This window comes from Pipistrellus kuhlii, unplaced genomic scaffold (assembly GCF_014108245.1).
Source record: "Pipistrellus kuhlii isolate mPipKuh1 unplaced genomic scaffold, mPipKuh1.p scaffold_m20_p_2, whole genome shotgun sequence".
NCBI classification, from domain to species: domain Eukaryota; kingdom Metazoa; phylum Chordata; class Mammalia; order Chiroptera; family Vespertilionidae; genus Pipistrellus; species Pipistrellus kuhlii.
The window spans coordinates 141,852,674-141,877,996 of NW_023425515.1; the positions used below are offsets into that span (position 1 = coordinate 141,852,674).

Consider the following 25,323-nt stretch of genomic DNA (forward strand, 5'->3'; position numbering starts at 1 on the left):
GAGGGTGCAGGTTGGGCTGAAGGACACACACCACCATGCATGAATTTCATGCACCAGGCCTCTAGTTATTAATAATAGCCAAAAAGTGGAAATAACCTAAACACCTATAAACTAACGAATGGTTAAACAAATTTTGGTATATCCATAAAATGGAATATTATTGTTATAAAAAAAGAAACAAAATATACCCATAGTAGCACCTTATATAATAAAGATACATAGTGCAACATGAATCTATCTTGAAAACATTATGGCCAAGTGACAGAAGCCAAGCCAAGCCAAGCCAAGCCAAGCCAAAAAAAAAAAATTATATATATATATATACATATATATATATATATATATATATATATAAAATCATATATATATATATATATATATATATATAAAAATCTTCTCCCATTTATATGAAATGTTCAGAATAGACAAATCCAGAGAGACAGAAGATTAGTGTTTGTCAGGAGGTGGAGGAATTGAAGGTGAGAGCTAATAGATATGAGATTTCTTTTGGGGTGATTTAAAAGTTTTGGAATTAGAGAATGGTTGGTTGCATAACTGTGAATATCTTAAAAGCATAGATTTTAAAACAATGAACATAAAAAAATAAATTTTAAAAAATTAAAGGGTGAATGTTATGTCATGTGACTTATCTATACCTAGAGGCCCAGCACATGAAATCATGTGTGGTAGGGTCCCTTGGCCTAGCCTGCCATCAGGGCCATCTTCTGCCCACTCGCAGTCCCAGTCCTGCTTCGCCGCCACCTCCCCCCATCCACCGTGTTCTCCAGTCACAGCATGGCTCCACTTCCCTGGGGCCTGCGGGCCAGGGGGAGGGACTGAGAGATGGTCAATGCACCTCATGGCAACTGGCTGAGCAGTCATTATGCTTATGGTCACTGCCTTTTATTATATAGGATATTAAAAACATAATATGCATACCGACCGAACAGTCAAACAGCGCAACAACCATCTGGACAACCTTCCAGATGAACCAGGGCTGGGAGGGAGGCCGAGGAGCCGGGACTAATTTTATGCATCGGACCTCTAGTATCTCAAAGCCTTAAAATAAATGGTGATTGCAACCTACTTCTTGAATTTCTAAAAAATTTCATATTCTGCTAAAGAGTGATGGGACCCAGTGAACGTGTGTGTGTGTGTGTATCATCCTGAAAATTACTTTTGAGCCAAATGCTGTTTCAAAACATCATTCTCAGTAGAGTTATAAAACAGAAAACAAAACCATTTTTAGATGTGAGTATATTTTAAAAATGAAAACACCTAAGAAATGCAATCTATGCATATGAAAAAGTAAAATATTTATATGGATAACAAGCAGTAGCAACATCATTCATAAGCAGCAGTTAGTGTTTATTTTCCCCATATTTTGGCTTAACACCATAGTGGTAGTTTATTCTTTTTAGGGAAATTGCATAAGGTACATATAGCATATTATGAGTAAGTTATAGAAGATGTGTAATTGGAAAATTAATTCCAAGTAACAACATTTCCTCTAAAAACATATTTATTATTATTAAACAAACTAGTTTAAAGTAGTGGACAATAAAATGTGCCTATAATTTATTAAGTCCAAGATATATAATCAACTTGCATAAAATTACATATGGTATTTTAAAAACAGCCTATTTCTAAAATATCAGTAATTCAGACAATTGGGATTTCCACAGAAGATAAATTGCCATTAACTTCCTTTTTATGGAGAAAAGGTCCATCTTAAGAACATTACAACTATGTTATTAACAAACATTATAGCATATTTTAAAAATCAAAATGATGAAACATATGCATTTGGATATTCTTTTATGGGTACCAGCCCTATAGCAGCATTTCAGATAGTGTTTTAAATCTAGTTAGCCACAGTTCCAAATGACTTGCGTTTTTATTTCTAGAAATACATATCACATGTATAGTTTAGTTAAGAATTTAAATTTCCATTATAAATGAGAACCTAATTGATAATGTAAAGATATAAGAAATAAAGTACTTGGATAGTCTAGTACTTTGTTAGAAATACATCTGCTAACTCCACAAAAACAAACTTTACATGTAAGCAAAATACTAAAAAATTTTGACTTGGGAAAAATCAAATAGAGCGAATGATTTCTCTTCATCTCTAACTGTAAAAATCCCTTTTGCTTAATTATTTGACCCGTCTCTATTCATGCAATTTAATGAACCCTCAAAATAATTTATACATCTTTATACAGAATTCACATCTACATCAATCAACAGCCAGTCCTTTTATATTTTCAGTGCCTTATCAAAATATGGGTAGCAAAGTTTTTCATTCTATGAGGCAGGAAGATGTTTTCTAAGTACTTCTTTGGATGATGAGGATATAGAATCTGGGAAGGACACCTCAAATTCTATTAGAAGGTCACCACGTTGCTCAGGATTTTTTGGAAATGGCAGCCCATATCCAATAATTCTTCTCCTCATTCCAGGCTTCACAATATCATTTACTGACATAGGTATGGTTCTTCCATCCAATGTTGGAACATTAATTGAGCAGCCACACAATGCCTAAAAAGTGCACAAAATGAAATTAAACAACTTAAAATCTAAACAAAAATATTACCAATTGTAAAAGATTATACTAATATGGCAAAATTTTAACCTCCAAAAGAATATCAATAATTATAAAATTATTTCCCTCATTAGAAAATCTCTTTAGGACATGCATAAGCAGGCATGGGAAGAAAGAAAGGAAAGGAAGAAAAGGAAGAGAAGAAAGGGAAGGAAGGAAGGAGGGAGGGAGGGAGAGAAAGAGGGAGGGAGGGAGGGAGGGGAGAGGAGAGAGAGGGAGGGGGAGAGGGAGGGAGGGAGAGAGAGAAAGGAAGAGAAAGGAAGGAAGAAAAAAGGAAGGAAAACAAAGAAGGAAAACAAGGAAGGAAGAAGGAAGGAAGGAAGGAAGGAAGGAAGAAGGAAGGAAGGAAGGAAGGAAGGAAGGAAGGAAGGAAGGAAGGAAGGAAGGAAGGAAGGAAGGAAAGAAAAGGAGGGAGGGAGGGAGGGAGGAAGGGAGGGAGGGAAGGAGGGAGGGAGGGAAAAGGAGAAGGGGGAAGAAAGGAAAGGAAAAGAGAAGTAAAGCATGTCTTTCTCATTGTCCTAGATTGAAATGGATAGTTTGAGTCTACTATTGCAACATTCAAGATGCAGGGATGGAATGGGAAAAGAAAGAGGGAGAAATTCAGGGCTGGAAAGAACATGATAGGAGCAATTACCTACTTCTCTGGAGGGAAAACATTAGAATAAGAAATACATTTATTGTTTTAGTCAATAAATGTTTACTGAGAACCTACTATATGCTATACATTCCTGCTAAATGCTGAGCATATATAGGGACCATGAATACCGACCACACTTCAAGGAATGCACAAGGACCGCAGAAACAAACTAGTAATTAAAATACAGTAAAATGTTGGCACAGTGATATGTGCAGAGGTCTTTTGTGAGAGAAAAGGCACATAACATACCATCTTAGATTCTGGGAGTATTGAATACTTAAAGAAATCATTGGACTAATAGTTGATATTGAGGCAGAGTGAGAAATAATAGTGTTCTACAGAGTAGAGCTCAGACAATGACATAGATATATACTAGTATGAGATAATAATAGAGCAACCTTAGGGAAATAAATATACAGTTATGGGTGGAAATCAGATTAAAATTATCTTTTATGTTAAGCTAAAGAGTTTGAACTTTATGATAGATGCTATGTGGAGTCATTTAAGAATTTTAAGCAGGCAACTGACATAGCCATTTTTGTTAGATTATAATCTAACTTGAGAAATAGTGCCTGAAAATAGAAAATTAAAACCCGTGTACTAAATCAGTATCCTTATAAATTATTTTGTCTTTTAACACATTTTTTGTTACATAATTACTCCAAACAAATAATTTTAAAAAAAATTTTTACACATGGACTAAGGTGAGGCGATGACAATGCAGATCTCATAAACCACACTTGTTAAAACAGAGTAAATTCATTGTTAGTCCTCATAGTACATAATCCAGATAGCACTTAAAATTAGCATTTAAGTTGTTAATATAGGTAACTAAACTTAGAATGTATAATTTTATTTATAAAAGAGGTATAATATAGCAGTACTGCCTCAGAGGGTTCTTGGGAGAATTTAAAAAATAATATGTAGTAAGCATTAAATAAATCTTAGCTATTATTTAAATTCCCTAAAATCGACTGTATAAATGTTTAGTTTCAGAATCTTAGCTTTGACTAACTTACCTCTCGCAAACTAATTTTAGCAGTATAAATTATATTTGATCCATCCCTTTTAAATTTGGGGTGCTCTTTATCTTTAATAATGAAAACAATGTCTGCTGGAATACTAGTTGGTGTTTCATCTCCTTCCCTTGGAAAAGTAATTTTGGTGCCTTCTTTCCATCCTTTTTTAATCTCAATGGTGAGAATTTTGTCCTCAGATCTATAACTCCTTCCATCGGGGTTTAACCTTTTTCGAGAAATCTTCATCCGTTTGGTACAACCACTATATATTTCTTCAAGTGATACTCTAAGTTCATGAATAACTGGAGGATCTTGCTTGAGGCGGGATGGCCCCACAGAATTCCTGTCTCTTGGATATCCATTCATGCTGAATCCAAAGGCACTAAAAGGATCTCCATCTACTTCCATATCTTCAGCATCTCTACCACCAGCCATCCGTCTTCCAAAGAAAATTTCAAAGGGATTGGAACCTCCAAAAAATGCTGCAAATGTAGCGTGAGGATCGCCATGAAAGGTGTACCGGAAGGTACCTCCTTGTCCATCAGTACCTCCTGCTCCTCCTTTCAACCCTAAGCGAGGAAATAAGCATAATTAGAATAAAGTTTGCAACTATTGAAAGTTTAGCTTTCAAAAAATGCATTACTAATAAACTTTGGCAACTTTAGATAGTAATTTTATTAAATTGGCCAGAAATGCTATTATAACTAAATATAGAACAGCTACATACCTCTAGATCATTCTATCTAAAGTTAAAATTTTAGCTTCAAATTCTTCCTCCAAATACCCATCTTTAATGATAATTTATCCCTGAATTACTGTTCCACAGATAAATAAAACATAGAAGTCTGGAACCTCTTATTTCATATCAAGATACTGGTTGACAACCTGAAATATATAAAGTTTTCTTAACTTATGTCATTGAAAGGTCTTCAGTAATCAATGCATAATATATTTTATTGATTTTTTACAGAGAGGAAGAGAGGAATAGAGAGTTAGAAACATCAATGAGAGAGAGAAAGCTGCCTCTTGCACACCTCCTACTGGGGATGTGCCCACAACCACGGTGCATGCACTTACCCGGAATCGAACCTGGGACCTTTCAGTCCGCAGGCTGATGCTCTATTCACTAAGCCAAACCAGTTTCGGCCAATGCAAAATATGTAACCTAAATCTTTAAGTACCATTATTATCAATGAGCACAACAATCAAAAATATAAAATACTATATTCATACTAACACATTTTATTTCTGATCATCTTTTACTGCTTAAGAATTAAAACAGATTTTTTTCTGTTGCTGAAAAACTTTAATAGTACAAAAGATGTTTTTTACACACTAATATTGTTATCACTATCCCAGATAACAAAATTTTTCCCGTAAGGGCACCATATGATTACATTAATTTCAATACCATTTAAAAAGACTAAAATCAAGAGCTGTAAATCCTCTTGATATATAAGGTCTTTGGACTGGTTATTTCTATCTACTATGGACAACCTGCTTCACACATCAAGTAGTGACCCTCTGACCCTGTTCTTTAGGCTCAACTAAGTATTATATAGCTTACAAAAGATTATATATTTGAAGCATCATGATTCTACTAAAACCCACAAATGATAGTACAATGATCTTTTCTTTTTTTCTTCTCTCTCTCTCTCTCTCTCTCTCTCTCTCTCTCTCTCTCTCTCTTTGTGACAGTGGTGGGATTACAATGATCTTTTAAGGGAGCAATACTGACAAGGATTTACATCATTACAATATTAACTTAAGGGAGCAATACTGACAAGGATTTACATCATTACAATATTACAATAAACTTTCTGAATGAACCTTATGAGAATTCCTAACCAAAGAAACAGCAGAAGCAGAATCTAAAAATTATAAAACTGATACATTCCAGAGATTTAACTAAGAGATCCCAATATGTTCAAATAGTAGTAATTTGAGGGCAGGAAATATTTTATTCATTTATGTATTATCCAAAGCATACTGAGCTGAAAATGACAGGCGCTCATGTTTACTGAATAAAGGAAATGATCTATTTTTAGTCTCCTAAATAGAAACTTTAAAGGTATATCTTGAATGTCAGGATAGAGAAGAGGCAGAAGCAAAATCACACATGTAAATAGATGATTTAATAATAATAATAATAATAATAATAATGATAATAATAATACTAGTAATAACAGTAATAAATTCTACTGGAATCATTAAACATCCTAAGAGACTTAGTTTTGCATGTCTTATTCTATTTGAGTTCTTCCGCTAAAAGGTTTACAGGAACTCTACTTCATCCAATGGTCTTAGCTAAAGTTTAAATTTTTACCTTCATACATGAATAGAAATCTGGAGCACAGGAGAAACCAAGATGGCAGCATAGGTAAACACCTGAAATTGCTGCCTTGCACAACTACTTCAAAACTACAACTAAAAGATAAAACAGACATCATCCAAAACCATAGGAAGTCTGGCTGAGTGGAAATTCTACAACTAGAAGGGAAGAGAAAAGTACAATGAGACTCAGAGGAGCTGCGGAAGTAAAGTGCAGAAGTACGGAGATGCACACGCGAAAAGGGCTGGCAACTGAGTATGAGGCTGTCTTTTTCAATTGTGAGGGAGACACAAGCTTCTGACTGCTCTGAACTCCAGTTCTGGGTGAGACTCTGGGGACCCAGACTCATTCGGGGAGAAACTGGACTGTCTAGCATCAGGCAGAACTCAAGGGTGGCTTTCTCTGAGGTGCTTGCAGCAATTACAGAGGGACACTGAGGCCTGGGGGCCTCTTAGGGCAAGGCCGACAGTCAGCCATTGCTGTTTGCTCTGCCCTGAGAGCGTGCCCCACCCAAGTTGTGTGTAGAAGTTTTTGTATTTGAATAGCCTGGTCCTTTGAACTCTAAACTTACCTAATAAACTGCAGCTGAGTCAGAAAGACCCAAAACATCCAAAAGAAGGCCTAAAGCCCAATAGCAGCTTGCATTGCTTCACAGCTGGGCCTCATCTGGGCTCCTCCAAACCCCAAATAAAGAAGAGGAATCTGCAGATCTCTCCATAGCTCCTGCTGGTGGCCTCAGGCAGAGGCTACATTAGCAACTCTTAGGAGATCCAAGAGCCAGTGTACCCAGTGGTCAGAGTGGGACCATCCAGATTACAACTCCTCGGAACCATAAGGGACACACTCAGGGGACAGACTCAGTGAGCACCAAAGCCTCACTGAAGCAAGTCTTGCCTCATAAGTGTGTCTCTAGCACAGAAGTTCTCCCATCATAGACACAGCTGATCCTCACAGCCAGTTGGCCTGGAGGTCAATTCCTCCCAGTAATACCAACAAGAATCAAGGCTTAACTACAAGACTGTTCACACAACCCACAAAGGGTTGCACCAAGAGTGTCCACCTCAGGTAACTATGGAGGCTGAGCCACTGGGCCCTATTGGACACCTCAAAGCCACTCTATCAATACAGGAAAGTAGCCAAAATAAGGAGACAAAGAAACAGATCATAAATGAAAGAAATGGAGGAAAGCAAACTACTGGATATAGAGTTCGAAAACCACAGTTATAAAGTTTTTGAAGAATTTTCTAGAAACCACCAATAAATTTAGTGAGACCCTTGAGGATATGAAAAAGGACCAACTAGTGAATAGTAGCCAATTTCTCAGAGGAAATTAATGTGCTAATGGAAATAAATGAATATTCTAGAAAAACTGATTGTACTGTACAAAAAGCTGTTCCTAAAGTGTTAACAAAAATTCTTATTGGCAGAGCGTCTCATGGTAAAATTGCATAACATGTTATGAACCTAAAACAGTCATAGTTTAGCGCAAATAATTAAAATGTAAAAGCTATCAAGACTACATTATAAAATTTCCAAAAGTCTCCTATTATTTAAATTAAAAAAGGAGGTGACAGTTGAAGAATATCATGTAAGGAAAAATATCCTGCAAATAATTTACATCTAAAAAATTTGTTCTTTAGAAAATGAACCTTTATTTGAAACGCTAACAGCATGAAAATACATACATGGTGTCAAAACAAGCCAGAGGAAAATCATTTGGGGGGGGCGGAGGGGGAAATGAAAAAAGATCCCAAGTCAAATTTATAGTAAATATCCCTTTATTAACTTTTGGTCGAGAATATGTTTGTATATTTTCAGAAAACAACTCCGAGACCATCTGGAATCCTGTAATACAGAGGAATAGACAGAAGTGTTCCAGCCATGAAGACAGAAGAGAAACAATTCATAGATGGAAGATGCTGACGACACCTCACCATACCAGCAGACAGCAGCTACGTGTTGCTGAAGAATGCCCAGGACCAAACCACAGACGGTCAGACCTGCATCACCACCATTTGTCCACCAACCAGGTCTGAAATAGCATGGCTGACATGTACACATAAGGAACTATTTGACATTAAAATTGGGACTCAAAAGAACTGTTGGCCCAGAAAGGAACTCACTACAGACTGATTCATTTGCCTCTCAGAATAACTGTTATGGCTTGTCTCAGTTTAGGCTCTTACAGGGTATTTCTTAGATCACATGATCTCACACATCTAGAGGAAATGATGAACAAAAACAGACCCAGAGAAAGAGAAGCAGCGAACAGACTCTCAAACCCCAGAGGGAAAGTAGGGGAGGGTGGGGGTAAGGGGAAGAGATCAACCAAAGGACTTGTGTACATGCATATGGGCCTGGCCAGTGGCCATGGACAATGGATGGGGGGAGGGGGGTTGAAGGCATATGTAGCGAGGGGTTTGGGATGGGAATGGGGGATGAGGACAATTATGTGATACTATAATCAATAAAAAAATAATAAATAAATAAATAAATAAATAAATAAATAAAGGGGGGAAAAAGAAAAGGACCAACTAGAAATTAAGCATACACTGACTGAAATAAAGAATAATATACAGAGATCCAACAGCAGACTAGAGGATCACAAGAATAAACTCAAAGATTTGAAATTCAAAGAAGCAAAAAATACCCAATTGGAAAAGCAAAAAGAAAGAAGAATCCAAAAATATGAAGGTAGTGTAAGGAGCCACTGGGACAACTTTAAGCATATAACATCCGAATTATGGGGGTGCCAGAAGAAGAGAGAGAACAAGATAATGAAAACCTATTTGAAGAAATAATGACAGAAAACTTTCCCCACCTTGTGAAAGAAATAGACTTACAAGCCCAGGAAGCGCACAGAACCCCCAAAAAAAGGAATCCAAAGAGTACCACACCAAGACATATCATAATTAAAATGCTAAGAGCAAAAGACAAAGAGAGAATATTAAAAGCAGCAAGAGAAAAACAGTTAGTTACCTACAAGGGAATACCCATACGACTGTCGGCTGATTTCTCAACAGAAACTATGCAGGCCAGACAGGAGTGGCAAGAAATAGTCAAAGTGATGAATAGCAAGAACCTACAACCAAGATTACTCTAACCAGCAAAGCTATCATTCAGATTTGAAAGTCAGATAAAGAGCTTCACAGATAAGAAAAAGCTAAAGGAATTCATCACTGCCAAACCAGTATTATATGAAATGCTGAAAGGTATTCTTTATGAAGAGGAAGAAAAAGGTAAAGATAAAAATTATGAACAAAAATACATATCTATCAACAAGTGAATCTAAAAATCAAGAGAATAGCAGAAAACAGTTTGGCTCAGTGGTAGAGCGTCGGTCTGCAGACTGAAAGGTCCCAGGTTCGATTCTGGTCAAGGGCATGTACATTGGTTGCAGGCACATCCCCGGTAGGGAGTGTGCAAGAGGCAGCTGGTTGATGTTTCTCTTTCATCGACGTTTCTAGCTCTCTATCTCTCTCCCTTCCTCTGTGTAAAAAATCAATAAAATATATATTTTTTAAATAAATAAAAATCAAAATCAAGTGAATAAAAAATCTGATGAACAGAATAAACTGGTGAATATAATAGAATCAGGGGCATAGAAAGGGAGTGGACTGACAATCCTCGGGGGGAATGGGGTTTGGAGAGTGCAGGAAGAGACTGGACAAAAATCATATACCTATGGATGAGGACAGTACGGGGGGGTGAGGGGGGGCGGTGGGCGCGGGGGGGTGGAGAGGAAGGTCAGGTAAAGGCAGAGGGGGTGGTGGGAACCGGGAGGGGGCCAGAGAATGAGGAACAACTGTAATAATCTGAATAAAGATTTATTTTTAAAAAAAGAAATCTAGCCGAAACCGGTTTGGCTCAGTGGAGAGAGCATCAGTCTGCAGACTGAAAGGTTGCAGGCACATTCCCAGTAGGGGTGTGCAAGAGGCAGCTAATCAATGATTCTCTCTCATTGATGTTTCTAACTCTCTATCCCTCTCTCTTCCTCTCTGTAAAAAATATTTTTTTTTAAAACAAATCTGGAGCAATATAATAACATAAATATTATCAAAATATGTATTGAATGATATATTCAAATAGCAGTTAAAGACATTCCTTGTAGGAACAGAATAACAGTATAAATAGGATAAAAACTTTTAACATGCAGCTCTTCCAAAATTTATTTTAAATTTTAGTGGTATTGTTATAGCTCCAAATGCAAAAAAATAAAATAAAATACATACACACAAAAACCTAGTGACAGATTTTTTTAATGATAAAATATGTATACAACTCAAGGTCATGATCAATGTGACTAAATCATTAAATTTAATCATTTCATCTTTCATCCTACAAATATAACACAGTATAACAATTTAACAGAGTTAATAAAGTAAATTAGCTGCCAAATATAGTTTAATTTTGTTGGCAAGAAAAAAAATCTAAATGTTTGAGCCCATACTGAATTCATGAAAAGACAGAATGTTTTAAGTTATTATAACATGCCCATTTGACCCAGTAATCCCACTTCTAGGAATATATCCCAAGAAGTCAGAAACATCAGTCAGAAAGAATACATGCATCCCTATGTTCATAGCAGCACAATTTACAATTTGGAAGATTTGAAACAGCCTAAGTGTCCATCAGCAGGCGAGTGGATTAAAAAATGGTGGTATATCAACACAATAGAATACTATGTTACTATAAAAAAAAAGAAGGAACTCTTAACATCTGCAACAGTATGGATGGACCTAGAGAGCATTATACTAAGCGAAATAAGCCCGTCAGAGAAATATAAATATCAAATATCACATGATCTCACTCATTTGTGGAATATAATGAACAACATAAACTGATGATCAAAAATAGATCCAGAGACATAAGAAGTATTGAACAACCTCAGAAGGAAGGCAGGAAGGGTGAGTAAAAGATCAACCAAAGGACTTGTATGCATTCATATAAGTATAACCCACGGACACAGACAGTAGAGAAGGTTGAGGACATGTGCTAGGGGTGGGAACGGCCGGGGAAAGGTCAATAGAGGGAGGGGGGAAGAGAGGAAATATATGTAATACTTTAAACAATATAAGGATGTGTTAAAATCTAATATATGTAATATATAAACAATAAAGATATAAACAAAATATATGTAATACTTTAAACAATATAAGGATGTGTTAAAATCCAATTTTTAAAAAGTTATAGCATGGATTTGACTTTTCCCTAAAATCCCTTTCCTCCTCTGCCAAAGATAGTAACTCACTCAGGATTTCAGAGTTCCTGAGATTTACATAATGTATAAAATAACATGAATCAAAGGTGATAAAAAGCCTCCGACAGGGCTTTGAAATTTTCTTTGACATTAGTCAACTACATTGCTCAGAGAAATGACAAGACTATTATAATGACTGAAAAAAATTTAACCAAAATTCATACTGCTACAATATAATATGATTATGCAAATATCACTTACACTGCTGAGCACTTGAATTATAATGGGTATGTCATCAACTATATAATCAATTCTTTTATTACGTACATTTCAACTGCTTATGGAAAATTTTAAAATTCAACTGGATTCCCTCTGCTATCCAAAATGTTTCCCAGACACCATATCACTTTGTATTATCAAGGAATGCATTCTAGAATCAACATTTGCCTATGCTTTAGAAATAATGCTATTATTTAAAAAAAAACAACTAAGCACTCTTATTGGGTGGCTCAGTAGGTTGGAACATTGTCCTGTGCATCCACAGAAGATTGTGGGTTCAATTCAGGGTTGGGGCACATACCTGGGTTGCAGGTTCAATCCTGGTCGAGATATATAGGGAAAGGAAGGGATCAATGTTTCTCTCTCTCATCGATGTTTCTTTTTCTCTGTTTTCCCTCTGTCTCTCTCTCTAAGCATACCCTTGGGTGAGGATTAAAAAAACAGCAACCAACCAACCAATGTGCAATCCAAAAACAAATATGTATTTGGGGTACTAACCATAAAAATGATTTCTAACAATTAGTTGACTAAAAATTTATCAAAAGAAGCAGCATTGGAGAAGAATTAGGTCTTCAAAGAAAAAAATTATAGGACTTTAATAATTCTTACTTTAAAGAGATATAACATGTAAACATCCAGATTGATAGCAAGACTTAGAATTACTAGCATGAGAACCTTTACACAGTTTTGATTCATAAAAACTCAATTTATCTATTTTTAGAAATATAAATTAAAAAAAAATCCGGTTGATTTAAAACAATAACTGAAGAAGAAAGCTATTATAGAGATTAATGTACTAAATAAAAGTCTGATCATATAAATACTACCTTTCTTTATTTTATTTTATTTTTTTTATTATTGATTTCAGAGAGGAAGGGAGAGGGATAGAGGGTTAGAAACATCAATGATGAGAAAGAATCACTGATCGGCTGCCTCCTGCACACACCCTTTTGGGGACGGAGCCTGCAACCCGGGCATGTGCCCTTGATCGGAATCGAACGCTGGACCCTTTAGTCCTCGGGCCGACGCTTTATCCACTAAACCAAACCAGCCAGGTCTAAATACTACGTTTTAGTGTTTAAAATAAGTTATTGATTAAATCATAAACAAGCAAAAAAAGAAGGCATAACGAAATGTTAGAGAACTAGAATAATATAAGGATGTGTTAAAAAAAAAATTTTTTTTAGTCTTTTAATACATACTTGCGTTGACTTATTATATTAGTGTGATGTTTTAAGGATTTAAAACAGTGTAAGAATAATTATTTGTGTGACTTAGAATAGGAATGAAAGCATTTACTTTTATGAGTGATTTATAGTTTAAGTGTGAATTGTATTTCTGATCTTATTCTGATTTTAAGTAAAAGAAATTATTTGAAATGTGTTTTAGGCTTAGTATAAGTAACTCCATATAATGTGACCTGAATCCATTTTGTAAAACTTGAGTTTTAAAACCGACTTTGAGCCCCTAACTGTGTGAACGCCCTAACATGTGCTTATCTGGAAAGCAACTGTGTGAACGCCCTAACAAGTGTTTATCTGGAAAGTTGGAAACTGAGGCAAAAGGTACCTGGAGAGCGCCCGATTAGACACACTGAAGATCTATTGGTTGCACCCAGAAAGAACAAAGAAACACCCAGAAATGGCCATAAAAGAAGGGACCTAGAGGCACTGGGCAGAGACCACGAAGGGCTCCTCCACCCGACGTGCTCTCCCTCTCTCTTCTCCCTGTTCGAAATACTGCATGAGACTCTGCCTGAGTGAAGCTGTCACTCTGCCTGTGAGCCAAACTTCTGAGGCCTCGTTCCTGACCGAGATGCTGCAGCAACGTGTTCCTGTCCAGTGTGTGTGTCTGTCGGCGCGGATCTCCAGGTGACCTGCCTAGGTTTCAGGACTCTGGTAAATAAACCTTGGGATTCATGCATTTTAACTCTTGTGTCTGTGTTTAGTTTATGCTCAGTCAATTTTAGTTAGGTACTGTGGACAACCCGTGTAAGTCCAGTTCTCTGGCTGAGGGACCCCAGGCACCTGTGCAGAAGTTCCCACCTGAGGGTGAGTTGGAACACATCTACTAAACAATTTAGAACTAAACCTACATTTTTTTGGAGACTGATTCAAAATCTAATATTAAATTTCTGTAGTTCTGTTGCTGGAAACCCGATTATTGTCATCAATAGAGAAATGTGAACAGGGAATCCGGAAGACTTGTCAACCTTAATTGCTCTGAAAGGTTGGAGCTAATCACTCATTGTTTAGTTGAGACATTAATAGTTAAAGCAGCCTCCACCTGTTACTCTTATGTAAATTTTTACTAATTGTCTATTATTGGAATTTCCTGCCTACAAATATGGGTGTATCTCATAATCTTAATATTATAAAAAGGATAGCAAAGCCAGAGCAGAATGTAGTCTTCCCCCTAGAGATGGACTCCCACCTGGCCCCCAATATTCCCAAATTAATACTTTTCTAGTCTCTTTCATTTGTGTGTGGCCTTCTCCAGAACTCAAACCCTGAACAGGAACCTTGAAACATGAGGGACGTGAAAGGGGCTCCCACGTTCTGTGTTTTTTGTTTTCCAATGATTCAACTATGTGGAAAATTTCTGCTTTTTAAAATAAATGTTTTTTACTACATACTATAAAATTAACCCATTGAATGTATAATACTAAATTTGATGAGTTTAGTAAAGTTATAGAGTTGTGCAACCATCACCACAAAAAAAAAATAATAATAATTAGAACATTTATCTCTAGTTTCTATTTGTAGCTAATCCCTGTTCCTATCTCTAGCCCTAAGTAACCACTGATCTGCTTTCTTTCTTTACAAATTTGCCTTTTCTGTGTAATTCCTATACTAGTAAATGGGATCATAACCTATATAGTCTTTTACATCCAACTTTTTTTATTTAGCATAGTTTTTAAATTTCATCCATGATGTAGCAGATTTAATTGGTCATTTTAATTGCTAAATAGTATTCTATATTGTGTGTGTGTGTGTGTATGTGTGTGCACGCACACACACATGATATTTATCATGGTTTGTTTATCCATTCAACTAAAAATGGTACTTTTGACTTGTCTCCAGTTGGGGACCATTACAAATAATGCTGCTATGAACATTTACATACATGTTTTTGGGTGGAGTTATATTTTAATTTCTCTTTTATAGATTCCTAGGAGTAGTACTGCTGGGTCATGTAATAAATTTAAAACATCTCTATTTTTATCAAGCTTTTTAAAAAACAAAGCATTTAAGGCCCTGGCCGAGTAGCTCAGTTGGTTAGAGCATCATCTACATACTCCAAGGTTATGTGTTTGATCTCCTGTCAGGACACATATAAGAATCAACCAATGAATTCATAAATAAGTGGAACAAATTGATGTTTCTCTCTCCCCTGCCCCCTCTAAAAATCAATAATATTTTTAAAACCCCAGCATTTAAAATTGTGAATATTAGAGATTTTCAAACCATGAGCAAACTGGATCATTATTTCTCTTAGTTCCTAAATACATAATTTAGCGTGTTCAACTCATACACTGCTCTTCATGGTTCCTTCCCACTGTCCCAAGCCTTGAAACAGTGCAATATAGGAGGGGGGGCATCAGGTAAATCAGTAATGGCTCCAATCATGAAATTCAGTTTTTTGTTACTGCTAGAGAAAGCCATTGGGCCATGGAACCAGGCCTGCAGGCATGAACAGATATGAAAAACAAAGAGAAAAACGTTTTCCCACATTTTCACAGTATTATACTCAAAGATATTTTTTTTTTTTTTTTTAAAGAATGAGACAATCTGAATAAATGGCAAATATAATGCTTTTCTGTAAAGGAAGAATTTTTTTTAAATAATCAAATATAGTAACTTCTATTTTAACTATTTTCAAGTAGCACAACTAGAGAATAGTATTTCTGAGAATAAACTTATTCTCCCCTCACTATTACCTATTGCTTATATAAATTATCTGAGTCAAGAACAACAAAATTCAGGATACATAGATGATCCCGCTTTAATTTTGTTTTTTTTGGTTTTGTTTTTGTTGTTGTTTTTAAATTCATTCATGATGACAACCAGTAAAAATCAAACTGGAGAAATATCACTCAATAAAAACACTATTAAAAGATAATGTTAAACCAAAAAAATGTATTATTTGGTGACTTCAAATTTCTGAGGACAAATATCCTCTATCCTATGGCTGAGTCAGCTATCAGTGAGATGTGGAGTAAAGCAGTGGGTATCTGGTTTTCCATGGAAATTTATATTTGTGGATTTCTTTTTTTTATTTTAACTTATTGAGGTAAGATTGGTTAATAAAATGATATAGGGTTCAGGTGTACAATTCTATAATACATCATCTGCATATTGTACTGTGTGTTCACCACCAAAAGTCAATCTCCCTCCAGTTACTACATTTATCACCTCTGGATTTCTATACAAAATTACAAAATAAGTTCTTTGGAAATAGTACACTCTTAGTAGTATCTGAGAATCCTGCTTAGCTTTTATGATGTATTTTGAGTATTAGTATGGCCATAGGAGCTAGCAGGATTAAACTGCCAACTATTTATTTGCCTTTTTCAATATTTTCTTTATAATAACCTGACAATGCATGTCCTCATCACACCAAAGCTAGCAGCAAAAGCTGCTATTTTTGGCAACTCAGATCAAAAAGAAAAATAAAACAAAGAAAAAAGCCTTAATACATAATCACCCTGCTTATCTCAATTTAATTTTTAACTTAAAATGAACAGTCACTTTTTCACTATTTTAGGATATATTTTTCATTGGAAAAAAGTTAACATTAAATGCAATAAAGGAAGCAAAGACATAACAAAAAAGCTTTCATAACTTAAATTTCATAATTGATAAGAATTTCAAAGAGAACACTTTGGGTGAAAATAATAAAACAATTTAAGTTCTGATTTTTTAAATTGTAGGAATTAAAGTATTTTTGTTGTTAATTAGCAATTTAAAATAGACTTATTTTATAGCTATGGAGCTGATGACAAACTTAATTTAAAATCTGAGTGATAAAATATTCTTAAAATACCTCATCTACTGTATTCAACTAGTTTCTGATCTCAATTCAAGAAACAAAAGTACTGCAGGGAGAGGAAAGGGAAGTTGTCATGTTTTTCTCCATACCTAGACAGTGAGATTTCAAAGGAAATAGTGCTACCTAAAAGTATAGCAATAATTGTGCTAAGTGGCCATTTTAGGTCAAAAATTGTATTTCTGAAATCTCATTTTCTTGGCAACAATTACTGTTTACAATTAAGCTTAAAAACTTGTCCTGGTATTTTATGACATCAGGAAAATTCTTTCCTCTCCAGGCGGAATGCCAAAAACAACTAGAACTAAATGCCTAGGCCTTCTCCTTCTCAGAGAGATGACTTTCTCTTGTTCAAGCTAAACTAGCTTTGCTATAAGAAAGGCAAAACTTCTTTTTTGTGAATAAAATAGAAACTAACCAGAATTTGAACTGCCAATCTTAAGATTTTTAATGACTGAAGGATCTTGAATGGTTCTGGCCGAAAACTCATTAAAAAATAAAACAGGTTGCATAAGACTTTTGACACAATTCATTAATGTGTATGAGGATTTAAGGTTTCATTTCAAATATAAATGTTAACATTATAAATCTAATGGTAGCATACGGATATTACAAAATGCCAAAATCTAAAAAAAAGGCAAACAAGTATTTTTGATTGACAGCTATGTTAATATTCATTCATATCATCAGAGATAAAATTCTGTTTTTATCCATTATTTATCTTTCTACGTTGATATGGCTGATCATTTAATGACAACCAGAAAGCCGAGAGAGGACGGGGGAAAGAGGGAGAGACAGACAGAGCTGGAGAGACAGAAAGATATACACCGAGTTCTTACCTTCCTCCCCAAACTGATCATATATTTCTCTCTTTTTAGGATCACTCAATACTTCATAAGCTTCTGCGACCTCTTTAAATTTTTCCTCTGCCTGGGGAGATTTGTTCTTGTCCGGATGAAATTTGAGGGCTTGTTTCCGGTAAGCCTTTTTAATATCTTCGTCTGATGCTCCTTTTTCAATTCCCAAAATGTAATAATAGTCTTTCCCCATTTCGAATGCCTTGAAATGAACTTAGGTTTCCCTTTGTGAAAGAAAACTGCGTCCCCAGTCTTAGCAATACAAGGATTCTAAGGAAAATAAACCAAGCAGGGTATTTTAAAAGTTAAAGCAAATTAGCAATTCAGCCTCGCGGTCTTAAGGCAGCAAGCAGGCAGCATATCCGTATTTAATTCCTTCCCCAACAGCTCACTTACAGATAAATATACACTACACAGGAGACAGCCTTCTTCTAGATCCTCCCATTTTCACTACGTGTCTCTGTACTTTCTAGAACAGCAAATGCTACAGGACGTCACTTCCCCAGCTGCCGCTAGTCAAAGATCTGAGCTGGGTTTTCTCCTCCTCCCCGATTAACTATTCATTTTCCTTCTGGCTCCACCATCTGTATTTCCTTTCTAAGAGGCCAAGTAGATTAAGAGACCAATATTTCATCATTGAATGTCATAACTACGCTTTTTTATTTACTCCATTCTAGGTGAAAAGTGACAAAAATAATTATAGGTATTGGGCATCCTGTGTTAAAATAGGTTAAACTTATTATGCCAATATACCCATGGGTACTTATTTTAGGTATTTTCACTTCAATTTCAAGTTACTCATGTGTAAGATATACAATTCTAAAATGTGGTTTGTCTAAATTAAAATTTTCAAAAAAATTTGTGTCATTTTCAAAATTCCTGGGTTTATCCATCAAAATGCCAGGAAGGCCATAATACCAATTTCACATTGTAAAAAGGCTATATCATAACTTCAAAAACAATATTTTTTGAAGTTATGATAACTTCAAAAAATAACTGGAGGACTTAAATATTATTGTATTTTAGCTAATGATTTAAAATGGTCTTTTTATAGTAAACAAAAGTTAATAGTCCTGGCAAACTAATATTTATGAAATCTTCATATCTGATTTTAATTATTTCAACTAAAATAGAGACACCTCCAATTCCTTAGAGTCACTGAAGGCCTTTTGTGCTGCAGGACAGAGAGGAGAAAAGTATCAGGTTACCAACAGTAAATACTCATGTTTCTTTCAAGACCTTAACTGGATCAGCTTAAAATCTGGATATGCTATTTTCAGGGCAATAGTATAAGAAATATTATTTTCTTTTTAGAACACATTTTCCCTAATTATAAATATAAATTATTATTAAAGATTTTGGAAAACAGAAAGGAAAAAGATTAAAATAAAGACCTTCCTATCATACCACTTTAGATAATTCCCTGCTTAATATTATATTAGTGTATTTTCTTCTAATTCTTTTTTTTCTTAGGAATATTTATGTTTATTTATTGTAGTTTGGTATATTTATCAACAAATTTTATGTCATATCACTTATATACCCTTTTGATGTCTGCTCATATATTTTGGATATTCATGAGTAATAATTTAAATGTATATAATTAATCTCTTATTTCCTGTATGGTTTCTTTTCAAAGTGCTCCTATTTCTAATATAATATTGAAAAGATGGATTAAAAAGAAAATGTCAAAAAAATTGCATAGAAAAAAGAATTATATAGAGCCTTATACTTAATTATCTTAAGTCTGTTAACTTAAAGTAAAAAAGAACATTTATGAAGAAAATTAAATGTACATATATGTTTAGAGTATAATGAAAAGATAATAATCATGTCTTAACCTTTTAAAGTATGGGAACACCTACTATATATGCCAAACAGCTTTACATTAATGATTCAGCAATTCTTTCAGATGTCCATTTTTGTGCATTCTGATAGCTTTCCTATTTCTCAAAACTCTTTATTTTAAGAACATCTTGACATTAGAAATTTATAACATCTATCTAGCCTAGTTACAGATTATAAAGGTTTGTCAGGTATTCAACAAAAATTTTAGTCCCATCAAGAAATACTCAATGTCAAAAGATAAATTTTCAAATTCAAAAATACACAGAAAACAGTACTAATATACAAAGTCACTTTAAGACTTCTACTTAAAAAAAAAAATCAAATTGGAGTCCAGTGCACGGATCAACAATTAATTACCAAAGTGACATAACTATCAATGAAAGGTCTAAATTATTCTGGTGGGTAACACTGAGAAGAAGAAAAAAGGAAATTTCCATCTGATTTGATAATTTTCAGAGAGCTAAAAATATTATAAGGACTTGGCATATTGAGTGATTTTAAAAACCCAAAGACTAGGTTTTCCACATTTCTAAGAAATTCATTATTTATTAACAAATGAAAAGAAATCTGGCTCTTCACAGAGAAGGGTGATAAAAGGATTTTCATCTTCAAATATTTAAACACATAAAAGAATACTAGTGGTAAAGTCAAAAGGCCAGATTCACCTCAACTTGGAAATTTCAAGTTAATAAGGAAGCAATTATAATTTTTAAGACTTCAAATAATAAAATAACTTAATAGCTTTTGACAAAATGACCAGATACTTGTACACTTATTGCTTTAAAAAATATATTTTTATTGATTTTTAGAGACAGAGGAAGGGAGAGGGATAAAGGGAGGGACATCAACGTGAGAGAGCAGCGTGAATCCCCCTACTGGAGACCCGCAACCCAGGCATGTGCCCTGACTGGGAATCAAACCAGCTACCTCTCGGTGCTCCAACCAACTAAGCCACACTAAGCCACACTGGTGAGAGTGGGTTATAACTTTGTAACTAATTCTTTCAAATACTTGGGAACAGTTATTAAAAATGGTTTTAAAAATCCTGTATATAACACACTTGGAAATTTGTCCTTAGAAAGTAATTCTTAGGCTAAAATGATTACGGTATATATACAAATATACTCATTGCAAATATACTTAGTATATGCATATATCTAAGTATATATGCAAATATACTTAGATGCAATAAGGTAATAGGTCAATATGATCATTTTTAAACTATTATTACATAATATTTTAGAGACATTTCACTCTTACATTCACTTTTTCAAACTGATCTGAACCACTTAGGGGTTGAAATTCCCTTACACAGTCACTTCACATTAAATTTTTGTCATCCACGTTTGCATGATATAAATGTGGGGTTTTTTGAGGGCAGTGGGAGAGGCAAGCAATTAACATCCCTGTAAATAATTACCATGACAAAAATAGAATATGTAAAGGGGAACAGTAGTGACAGCCTTTTAGGAAAATGGAGCAGAAAACAATATGTGAACAAAGCTCATTCAATTGTTTTCAAAAGGAAATAGGAAACCAAAAGTACTATAAAATAGAGTCTATTTGCAATATTATTTAGAAATCACATAAATACCTACTTATTTGATATTACAGGTATGTGTATGTGTGACAGAAAATTTGAGAACAAAAACTAGCTAGAATTTATAACTTATTTTTTTCCTTAAATATTTTTAAGATTCCTTTATAGCAATTCAAAGTATATTTCATTGATTTTCTTTTTAGAAAGGAAGAGAGAAGGAGAGAGAGAAAAACATCAATGTTGGAGCAAAATATTGATCGGATGCCTCCTGTACACCCCTTCCTGGGGATAGAGCCTGCAACCCAGGCATGTGCCCTTACCAGGAATCAAACTGCCAACCTTTCAGTACACTGAATGACATCCAACTAACTGAGCCACAGCAGCCAGAGCAATCTTTTTAACAAAGATGAAATTAGTGTTTGTATTTTTAAAAAATACTATATTTCTTTTTATTTCAGAGAGGAAGGGAGAGGTAGAGAGAGATAGAAACATCAATCTTTGATCGGCTGCCTCCTGCATGGCCCATACAGGGGATTGAGCCGGAAACCTGGGCATATTTCCTGATGAGGAATTGAACTGTAACCTCCTGATTCATAGGCTGATGCTCAATCACTGAGCCACGTTGCCTGGGCAGTGTTTGTATTTTTAAATTTTTACTTTACTACTCAAACACTGATGAGATTATTTCATGACAATACAATTATTTCCTTTATTAAAAGAAAGTTACAAAAAATCAGATTCCTCTCAATATTTAGTTTATAAGGTCAAGTTCTCATGCTGAGAATAGGTCATCTGTGGATGAAAGCAAGTTACAATATATTCTAAAATAAATGATTTTCATTTATTCAACCAAATCAGAAATCTTGAGTGTATTTATTACTTTGTTTATCAAAGTTAATAGCAACAAACTTTTTGTGCTTATATTTAAGGGAAAAGTATCACTCTATTAAGAGAGCCATGCATGAGTCAGGATTAAGTAAAAATTTTAACGATAGTATATTTTTTTCTATATCTTTACAAAACTTCCTTATTTGGCTTATTATGCTCTTTAATAAATATAGAAAAATTATTTTTATAAAACTGAGATTTTTATTTTATAATCATAGTTCAAATTCTAAATATAAAAATCAGAAAAAAGCAAATACTAAATATATTTAGATAATGAGAGCTAAAGATAATTTTAATCACAAAAAAACTAAAAAGTATATTACTAGTCATTCAACTAATGCTATCTTTGGCTTTACTCAGATACAATAAAAATGTTTTCTTTCTCCAACTCACAAATCATTCTCAGTTGATAATAAGTATAGTGAAAGGCAACATGGCTTCTAGAGCCTCAGAAAAATGATTATCATTAAAATTCAGATCATCATACTTAAATACTCAAAGACAAATGACTTCTAATATTTTACCTATGTTTCTATTGAAAACTTTTCTGTCAATAATTAATTCTTAAATGAGTATGTTTAGTCCTGAAATTTCTCAGTGATTGGTTTTAATAAATTATGACTTCCATTCCCTGCTACTTCTTATCAAGAATAAGAAAACAGGTTCTTTTATTCCTTGTTAACAGTACTTTAGATATTGAATATAAGCTCAAATATAAGTATGTAACAGTGGTTGTAAATTTTGCTAAGATGGCACCAGGAAATATCGATAGTGTAGTCGTTAAAAGTACAGACTTTGGAGCCAGACAATCCGGATTCGAATCCTGGCAATACCACTGTGCGGCCTTGGATTTCACTTCTCTGTGTCTCAAATTCCTCATCTCTTAAATGGAATTAATATTTACTAGAGGCCCAGTGGACAAATTTCATGGCATCCCGGCACCAACCCAGGCTCCCAAACTCAGGGCTCCAGTGCCAGGAAGAGAAGTCCCCATAACTTCTGGCTGTGAAAACGTGATTGTGACTGAGTAACATGGAGGACCTCACCAGTGCACAAAATTTGTGCACTTGGGTGTGGGGGGTGGGGGGGTCCCTCAGCCCATCCTGCACCCTCTCGCAGTCCAGGAGCCAGCAACTGGACATCCTTAGCGCTGCCTCAGAGCTGGGAGAGGCACCCACCACCACCACTGCACTCACCAGCTGTGAACCTGGCTTCCAGCTAAATGGCGCTCCCCCTATGAGCACACTAATCACCAGGGGGCAGCTCCTGCATTGACCATCTGCCCCTGGTGGTCAATGTGCATCATAGTGACAGGTAGTTTTGCCATTCAGTCGATTTGCATATTAGCCTTTTATTACATAGGATACTAACTTTATAGGTTTTTGTGAGAATTAAGTGAGAGAAATGTATGATGCACTTACATGTTACTGGCACATAGTGAGGACTATGGAAGTATTATCCACTGTGATGACAATGATTTCATCATATGAAACAAAAATTTTTAGAAAAATATTACTATATAATATGTATAACAAAATATCCTTTTTACAAGCATACCCATATACACACAAAAAAAACTGTCCAACTAAGAATGAATGGCTCTTTCCAAATATTCCAGTTAATATTTGCAACTTACCCATCTTTACTATATTCAAATTTCATCATTAAAACTTCACATAGGTAGTATTCACTGTATTGAAAATATATTAATTTGTATTTCAAGTGCATTCACCGTATTTTAAGTGCATTGTGTTTCAAATACAGTAATCAAGACAGTGTGGTACTGGTGAAAGAATAGGCAAATAGATCAATGGAAGAAAATAAGGAATCCAGAAATAGACTCATAATTATAATCTACTGATCTTTGACAAGGAAGGAAAGGCTAAATAGTACTGGAACAACTGGACATTCACTTGCAAAGAAAAAAAATCTAGACACAGACTTTAAATTATACCCTTCATAGAAATTAACTCAAAATAGATCCACAGACCTAAAAATAAAATGCAAAATTATAAAACTATTAGAACATAGGAAAAATCTAAATTACTTTGGGTTTAGCAATGACTTTTTTCATGTATTTATCTTTACCCAAGGATATTTGTTTCCTTTTTTGTGTGTGTGTGAAAAAAGGAGGGAGAGAATAGGAGGAGAAAGAGAAAGAAACATCGATGTTAAGACACATTGATCAACTGTCTCTCGCATGTGTTCGACTGGTGCTAGAGATCAAACTTGTAACTCAGGTATGTATGTGCCCTTGACTGGGAATCAAACCTGTGATCATTTGGTGCACAACCCAATGCTCTAACCATTGAGAACACCAGCCAGGGCTGCAATGACTTTTTTATAATCATCTCCCAAGGATATGTTTGTTGATGTTTATTAATTTTGGAGAGAGGAAGGGAGAGAGAGAGAGAGAAGGAGACATTCATGTGAGAAAACATCTATCAGGTGCCTCCCATATGTGCACAGACTGGGGATTAAACCCACAACTTTTGCTGTACAGGTTGACACTCCAACCATCTGAGCTACCCAGCCAGGGTGACAATTACTTTTTAAATATAATACCAAAGGCATACTTCATGAAAGAACTGATAACCTGGACTTCATTAAAATTAAAATTTTCTGCTGAAGAAGGCACTGTCAACAGAATGAAAAAACAAGCCACAGAGAAAATAATTCAGAAGTCATCCAATAAAAAACTGTTATCCAAAATATATAAAGAGTTCTTAGAACTCAATGATTAGAAAACAGATCAATTAAAACATGGGCCAAATATCTTAACAGACACTGCACCAAAGGAGATATACAGATGGCAAAAAAGCATATAAAATGATTCTCCAGCTCAGCCGCGGTGTGGCTTAGCAGTTGAACCTATGAACCAGGAGGTCACAGTTCAATTCCTGGTCAGGGCACATGCCTAGGTTGTGGGCTTGATCCCTGTGTGGGGCATGTAGAAGGCAGCCGATCAATGATTCTTATCATTGATGTCTCTCTCTCTCTCTCTCTCTCTCTCTCTCTCTCTCTCTCTCTCTCTCTCTCTCTTTCTCTCTCTCTCTCCCCATTTTTCTC

At 34.9% G+C, this 25,323-nt stretch overlaps 1 protein-coding gene across 4 annotated transcripts in view; it reads right to left on the bottom strand.

Annotated features, from left to right (window-relative positions):
• Positions 1-1,241: 1,241 nt before the first annotated feature.
• DNAJB4 (DnaJ heat shock protein family (Hsp40) member B4) overlaps positions 1,242-25,323 on the bottom strand; it is a 47,291-nt gene continuing 23,209 nt past the window's right edge. Inside the window, exons 1-4 of one of the 4 annotated variants that reach the window (XM_045584455.1) lie at positions 18,375-18,483; positions 17,961-18,248; positions 4,262-4,830; positions 1,242-2,541 (exon numbers count right to left, since the gene is read on the bottom strand). In XM_045584455.1, coding sequence (XP_045440411.1) covers positions 2,308-2,541; positions 4,262-4,830; positions 17,961-18,171 — 1,014 coding nt within the window. In that variant the 5' untranslated portion in view covers positions 18,172-18,248; positions 18,375-18,483 and the 3' untranslated portion in view covers positions 1,242-2,307. Of the gene's footprint in view, positions 2,542-4,261; positions 4,831-17,960; positions 18,484-25,323 lie in introns of those variants that run through there. The other 3 variants (XM_036447404.2, XM_045584457.1, XM_045584456.1) reach the window with 3 other exon arrangements.